The 7,793-nt window shown below is 40.9% G+C and overlaps 1 protein-coding gene across 2 annotated transcripts; it reads left to right on the top strand.

Moving 5' to 3' along the window:
* Positions 1–176: 176 nt before the first annotated feature.
* Positions 177–7,090, top strand: LOC125504414 (angiogenic factor with G patch and FHA domains 1-like). Of its 2 annotated transcripts, none has more exons than XM_048666316.1 (8): positions 177–542; positions 1,089–1,292; positions 1,347–1,511; positions 1,573–1,654; positions 3,536–3,940; positions 4,001–4,211; positions 6,538–6,637; positions 6,692–7,090. In XM_048666316.1, exons 1-8 carry the CDS (start codon positions 267–269, stop codon positions 6,857–6,859), a joined length of 1,611 nt encoding a protein of 536 aa, XP_048522273.1. In that variant the 5' UTR covers positions 177–266; the 3' UTR covers positions 6,860–7,090. The 2 variants fall into 2 exon arrangements, with proteins under 2 accessions (XP_048522273.1, XP_048522272.1); XM_048666315.1 differs by lacking the exon at positions 1,573–1,654 and adding an exon at positions 1,690–1,798 and having other exon boundaries at positions 178–542.
* The last annotated feature ends 703 nt before the right edge of the window (positions 7,091–7,793 follow it).

Below are 7,793 nucleotides of genomic sequence, written 5' to 3'. Positions count from 1 at the left end.
ACTACCAAAAGTCCCCGTGATTTAGCCGTTAAATTGCATAAAATCGCCAAAACGGCTTATAAACTTTACGCAACATTTATCACTGCAGGCACATAATGAACAAAAACCGTCAAAAATGGACAACAATTGAAATATCAACAAACTTTTCTAACCCCTAACCTACAATATTCGACCATTCGGAGCCCTAACCCCACTTCGGCAGTGACACTCAGCTGACAGTTATTTCAGCTGGGTTTCCAGAAACATTGCGCCTTTTCTCTGAAACCATGGACTCCAGAAGGAAATCATCCACTTCATCCCGGTCCCGAAGTGGCTCTGTAGGAAAAATATCATCCAGATCAAGCCACAGTTCCCTGGAAGCGAAGAACTCCGCTAATGGCGGATCTAACTACGGCGAAATCCACAAACTGGATGAGGAATTGATGGGGAAACTCAAGGAGTTTCCCGAGGTGCTAGAACTGGTCCAGAAAATGCAGCGCATCATCCAGAAGCAAGTGAAGAAAATCATCAAGTGGAAGTTGAAGTACAAGCAGATGAGCGAGGTAGGTTTGTTGACTTCTTTGATTTCACCACTTTAATCAGACAAAAAAAGACTATCAAGCATCAAGCAAAGCACCCTTTAGATTGGATTTGGGGCTCTCTTTTGAGGTGGGCGTTATTGTTGTATATGTTTTATTTGTTTGGACAAATCTCTTATGAACTAGAGCAAGTTTAGGTACATTCAGAGTAAGGCAAACTCGTGATGTCCCAGGCAACTTCTCTCTCAATAAATGTTGAATACTAAGGTTATACACACTTAAATATAAAAACCCCACTTTTTTATCCAACGCGATTTTACCATTTGCAACCAGCACCTCCCGTTGTCTCTTCGCTGAGGTGCACCCAGAGACAAGAGTTACACAGAGTTAAGCAATGATTACTTGTCTCTGGTTGCACCCGCTTCGCACCCCCGGGTTGCCGGTGGTTGCGATAATTTCGACACAAATATGCGATGATGCACAAGAGCCTAAACATAATCGGCCTCCTCATTGCCTGTTTCCACGTTCTGGTGTACCATTCATGCATTAATCTTTTTCTGTGTTTTTTAGAGAAAGACCCGTCATGCCTCCACTCAAACCCATTTCTCAAGCGGCCTGACTGAAACGACCTCAACCAATGGACAGAAAGAGCCAAAAAGCCTGGCTGAAGATATAAAAGAAGCTGCGGAGCAAGCAGTGCAGTCCTCTGGGTTTGTTTACGAAGAAACCTCTGGTCTCTACTACGACTACACGAGCGGCTATTACTACAACGCTGTGAGTAACCATTTGCCCTTTGATGTACGCAGTTCTAATCGCTCATTGTGGCAGGAATACGGTCTGTATTACGATGCCTCATCAGGGACTTATTTGAACTACAACCAGGAGACGAAGACGTATGAGTATCATTCGCAAGTCACTCCCGCTGAACCCGCTAAAGATTCTGTATGTCTAAGCAGAAAAAAGCGACGAGCGAAAAATAAAAAGAAAGCAAAAGTACTGAAGCAACTGTTGCCTAAAAAACTCTTAGACTTAATTATGTTTTTCGTGTTTGCAGGTAAACAGCTTCTACCATATGGAGACTCTTTCAAGTTCTTTCAATAATATGAACATATCTAATCTACGCTGCCGCCCGTTGGGTACGTATGACAAGTAAAATTCATATCATTTGCAGGAGCCCAAGCGACCGAGGTTTGACGAGTTTGGGATCGATTTTGAAGAGGGCGAGTGTTCGGACAGTTCGGCCACTTTTGAGGACGACGAATGCGTTTCTGACTCAAGTGGTACATATGTTTTATCTATTTTTTTGTCATGGAACTCAACTTGAATTACTTGCTTTTGCCCCGGCAAGATTGTCTGCATTTTAGCACACACAAGAGTTCGTTTGCAGTAAATTTCAAAGCTAAATTGTCCACTTTCTTATTATTTTTTCCGGATTAACTTCGGAACTAGATCAATTCTGACTGCTTAGAGCRAATTGATTTCCACTTGAAGCGTTATTTAGTGCAATTATTTTTCGGTTCTTGCGTGCTTTTGCATACAATTGTTGCTTCAGACAAAGTTTCTGCAAGGTGGCGAAAGAAACAGTGCAAAATTGGCGAAAGTTCAGCGTGTTTTCAGTTGGACAGAAACTCTAAGGCCATAAGCATTGAGATCCCGGAAAGCGTTTTTTAATTTTTCGCTTATCTCGTTTATTTACAGGGTGGTTTTAAAAAATCAACTGAATCGCTTGAAGCAATCAGAATTTATCCAGTTCCAAAGTTGGGTCAGATTTGGGTGTTTAACGGTTCATTTTGTTGAGCAGTTTAGTTGAATGCCTTTGATCCGAAACCGATTTCGGCAGAGTTTTTCAAAACAAGCATTAATGAACCCAATTGAAAAATGAAATGTTTAGCTAGTGGTCGACACTCGTGATAGTTYAACCGCCACTCAAGTCGWTTCGACAAAAACATATTTGTTTAGCAATTTAACTGGAAAAACAGGAAATATTTCCACTGTTCACCCGCACAATTTTTGCGCGTTTCACTGYAGTTTGAAATKAAGTCCATTTAATCCTCTWAAGTTGAGCCGCTCTCTCAGCGTCGTGCCAGCAACACTGAAAAKTCTTCTGAGTCTCYCTTGAACGTTTTTCTAGCTTCTTGGGCATTGAAGCCACTAATTTACCAAATATCTGTGATAATTCATATTTAAGCCTGATTGAGCTTTATGGAACAAGTCGCGTTATTTGCACCTTTGCAGTTTTGGCAACACTTTTCTAAGTGCGGTTGTTCTAATGYTTTTGTTAATGGCGTTACTTGTGTAGTTTAAACCCAAAAATAAGCTTCTGAAGCGTCAATTGAACCAATCAAGAAAATCTGTGTTGGTTTAATTTWYWTTTAAKTTAATTTCTGAGCTGTTTTCTRCACGATTAAGAGCCTTGAGCGTTACGCAAAGAATTTCAGCCTGAACTGGTTTTTAGGAACAAATTGCGTTGTCTGAACTGCTGCAATTTTGAAGGAGCGTTTCTGAGCGAGCGTCGCAGCTTTTCTGATCTTTTTTACGTAGAAAAACGGAAAATGTATCATTGATTCTTGGGAATGTTCTACTTCTGAAGATTTAGCGGCGAATAAAGGCTGTTAACTGGTGGTTTAGGAGCGCAATTTTTGCGTAGTTTTTCGATAAATGTTTAATACAGATAAATTATCTGGTGTTTCAAGCGACAATTATTCTTCATAATTCCGCAGTTTTGAATGCGAAAAGGCCATTGGGAGGTTTGGAGTCAATCTAAATCTATCTGAAAAGAGTTTCGCTCCATTAAGGAACGGATCTGATACCTCATGAAGAGTCGGCACGCGATTCAAAAGATTTTATTCGTCCGATCTGGACTTGGCAAATAAAATATCTGCGTATTTGAGGCAATTGCAAAAAATTGAGGCATTTTACCGGCAAAGGTTTACCAACCAGGCCTTCGCTTGGTGACCGTCTTCCATCCGTAGACGTGTTCCTGTCGAAAATTTTCATTGTGTAACCATTTGTTTCAGATGTGTCCAAGCAGTATCCACCCTGCATGCGCATGATAGTGGAATCAACAGAAATCCCCAAGATAAAAGTCGGGTCGCTTTTCATCGTCACTTGCGATGGAGGCACGATTGGGCGCGAAGGGAACCACTCGGTTCTGCTGCCCGACATCAACGTCAGCAAGCATCACCTGAAGCTATTCTACAATGAGGACACTTCCACCTATTCCATTGTGGATCTGGGTTCGAGAAACGGCACCCTGTTGAACGGCAAGCGATTGGCCAGTTCGAAGCAGGAAAGCGACCCAGCGGAGGTGCCACATGGCAGCAAACTGCAGCTGGGTTCCACCACTTTGCTTTGCCATGTGCATGAAGGAAGTCAGACTTGCGGGCACTGCGAGCCGGGGCTGTTAATCGAGGAACCCAAAGGTACCATGCAGTTGCGGTTGGTTTTCCATTCCTCAACATACGTCTTTTCACTTGGCTTAGATCCGCCAGTGCCGATAAGCGGCAGTAAGAAGAGCATCAGCCAGCAGTTCAAGAGCGAGTTAAGGAGACTGAGGAAGCAGCACGGATTCTTGGGGTCCAATGAAGACCCTTCTAGGTTGCGGGAAGGGTACACGGATCGGGCGGAGAGGCGGCGCAACGAAGTGGGCAGTCAGAATCCCTATGAAAAGACCAAAGCCGCCTCCTTAGATGAGTGAGTAAAGTTATCCAGGAACTGTTAAATATTTCGGGAGTTCTTCAGTCACTCAACGAAGCAACTGAGTTGCGATTTTATGGTCGTTTCTGTTGCGTATTTACTCACTCTTTTCTTCATGGCTCATTGACTTTGGCTGCGATTTTCGAAACTAAAGATACCCTTTGAAGACAAGTTAATTCTCTTAAAAAAAATCCCCGGAATGCAACAAAATCTTCATCGATTTAGGCAATTTAAAAAGGTTCAAGGCGTCGTCGGGGCCCAATTATCAATTTTCCGAGTTGCAGTTTTGTACATAAACTTCCAACTTTTGCTCCGATTTTAGAAATTCAAAATCATGTCTCCAGTCAACTGAATGTTCCTAAAAAACCGCTTTTTGAATGATGTGTGTGTCATCGGAAATTTTTTGAGAAAACATAGTTAAATCACATCTAGAAATGTTTTTCGGGCTTACATGGCTACAAAGCCCGAAAAACATTTCTATATGTGATTTGACCGGCCGTGAAAGCCTTCATAGTCTGATAATCCAGTTAAAGCTTCATCTGCGCCTCTCCATGCGTGGGTTAACTGTTCCCTTCATAACTCCCTGATTTTGGCCACAAAATTGTAAACTCAGGAAACCCTTTGTAGACAGCTAAATTCCCCAAAGAAACCTGTTCGTAGAAAATTTCGAGCTTTTAAATGTTTTTCCAGTAATCGACTGCCAAAGTTCACTGAGTTTTTTGGTGATTTTTGAAACTCGAGAAAGATTTTGTAGGAAGTTAAATTCCCGAATGAAAGCAGTTGCTTGCTCATAAAATTCGCAATTTTTTTTTAGAAAACCGCCTATCAATGTTTCAACACCGTGTGCCACCAGGCATCGATACACTTTTTCTTTCATTTTACACCGACTACTTTACTGCGATTTCACAAATTTAAAAACGGTTTTGAAGATATATAAACTTAAAGTTTTAGTAAACTTGAAGTTCCAGCTGCACCGAACATTCATAGACTCCGTGTTTTCATCCGAACTCATTAAATTTTGCTGCGGTTTTGGAACTTCCAAAATCGTTTTGAAGACAATTCAATTCCCTAATTAAAGCTGTTCTTTGTACATTTTGAGTTCTGGAAAATTATTCGAGAAAATCTACGGTTGAAGTTTAGACTGCGCCGAACCATACATCGACTCACTCTTTCTTTCGTAACTCACTGACTTTGGTTGCATTTAAAAAATTTGAAAACTATTTTATAGACAAATCAATCACCTAAGAAAACCAGTTTTCCGTAATTCTATGCCGTATTTTGCCGTTTTTCCAGGAACAGAAAAACTTAAAGTTTCAACTGCACCGAACATTCATTGACTCTATGTTTTCATCCCAACTCATTGAATTTGGCTGAGATTTGGGCACTTTCAAAAGCGTTTTGAAAACAATTCAATTCCCTAATTAAAACTGTTCTTTGTACATTTTGTGTTCAGGAAAAGAATTCGAGAAAATCTACGGTTGAAGTTTAGACTGCGCCGAACTATACAGCGACTCACTCTTTCTTTCGTAACTCGCTGACTTTGGCTGCGATTTAAAAAAATTTAAAACTATTTTATGGACAAATCAATCCCCTAAGGAAACCAGTTTTTTGTAATTCTCTGCCGTCCGTATTTTTTCTCACTTGTCTAGAAAACTTAAAGTTTCAACTGCACTGAACATTCATCGACTCCGTGTTTTTATCCGAACTCATTGAATTTTGCTGCGGTTTTGGAACTTTAAAAAGCATTTTGAAGACAATTTAATTCCCTAATTAAAGCTGTTTATTGTACATTTTGTGTTCTGGAAAATTATTCGAGAAAATCTATGGTTGAAGTTTAGGCTGCGCCCAACCATACGTCGACTCACTCTTTTTTTGTAACACTGACTTTGCTTGCGATTTTAAAAATTTTAAAACTGATTTGTGGACAAAGCAATCCTCTAAGAAAATCAGTTTTTCGTAATTCTCTGCCGTATTTTTTGCCGCTTTTCCAGGAAACTTAAAGTTTCAACTGCACCGAACATTCATCGACTCCGTGCCTTCATCCCAACTCATTGAATTGGGCTGCGATTTTCGAACTTCAAAAAGCGTTCTGTAGACAAATAAATTCTCTAATCTAATGAGTATTCGAGAATTTGTGCATTTTGCATTAAGGGAAAATTGCGCTCAACCAGACATCGATTTACTCGTCAACAAAAGTAGGAACTTTGTCCCCGATTTCGGAAACCTCTAACTTTCTAAAACCCCCCTGGACATTTAAAATATTCGCGTCATGACAAGGTTTTCCAGAAAAAATGTAGATTTCAACACTGTTTGTTAATTGCAGATCAATCACCTCCGAGAACAAAGGCTTTAAACTGCTTTCCAAGATGGGGTGGAAAGAGGGAGAATCCCTGGGAAAAGATGGAACTGGCCGCATTGAACCAGTAAGACTCGATTTTAGGTAAAAGTCTCTGAATAATCCTGTCGTTTTTGCTCAGGTTAAGGTGGTATCAAATGCCGGTACAGCAGGAATGGGGGCTGCAGTGGAAGTGCCTCTGGTCGTGCCAAAGAATCCGAAGCATCAGATTTGGATGAAGACGCAGGAGCGTTTCAACAAGTTGCCCGAAGAAAACCCGTTGGACGAGCCCGTGGATTTAGATCAATGATTTTAGCAGCCAAATTTTAGCATTTAGTTGGATATTTACCAAGTCTGTTGCGAGTCGTTGAAAGAAAGTGTTTTACAAAGTTGCCTTTGAATGTTGAAGAACTGGAATTGCGTCATCCATAACCGTCGGGCGAATTTGGGCGCTCGTTTACTGTTCGCCCGTGGATAGTCGTGGTGTTTTCGTATTGAGCAATCATTAATTCTGTTAATCGAAAATGATAATTTTAATTCACTTTGGGCTATTTTTTTACCCATAAACAAACAAAACAAGTTTTTAACTAGCACGTGTTATGTTCTATGCGGTACCCTTTCCAGTCCTCTTCTGGTTAATCTCACGGTTCTGCCGAGTTTCCGTTCCATTTGCGGCATTTCCATTGACCAGCTCTTCATGTTGTTCAAGTGGAGGGAGGGCGATTTCCAGAACACCAAGAACATCAGCCTGAAGCACGTCACTGGATAAACTAGCAGAAACTTCTTCAGCCATTCGATGACATGAGCGGTTTGGGTTTTCACAGTCATTTTTGCTTTTTTCTGTTTGAACTGCACTGTCAGCACTGGAATCGCACTTGATTATGCTGATTGAGGTCAGAAGGTGGCGGCTTTAAAGCCGGGAAATTTACATTTTATATTCGGTGGATTTGTAAGTAGGATTGGATTGTAAGGATTTGTAGTAGGTGCTGCATTTGGCTGCGATTTTGGATGGAATATTCAAAAAGGGTCTGTTGAAAAAGAACATTTTCCCAGAGGTAACAGTGGGGTGGGCTCACTTAGGCGGTGCCATCTCTATTCAATTATGATATGTACAAAAAACGTGTTAATTTGTTTATCGGTCCTAAAACCGCTGTTTTTTCGGACGTATTTTGAGGTACTGAATCGAATGCTACCATCAGTTTCTTTCTACGTATCGACCAAAAATAGGGAAACTCGAAAAATGA

Source organism: Dendroctonus ponderosae, unplaced genomic scaffold (assembly GCF_020466585.1).
Source record: "Dendroctonus ponderosae isolate FM_Combo_2020 unplaced genomic scaffold, Dpon_F_20191213v2 Dpon_F_20191213_48, whole genome shotgun sequence".
Taxonomy (NCBI): Eukaryota; Metazoa; Arthropoda; class Insecta; order Coleoptera; family Curculionidae; genus Dendroctonus; species Dendroctonus ponderosae.
The sequence above is the reverse complement of the archived record's forward strand: the minus strand, read 5'-3'. Positions and strand labels throughout refer to the sequence as shown.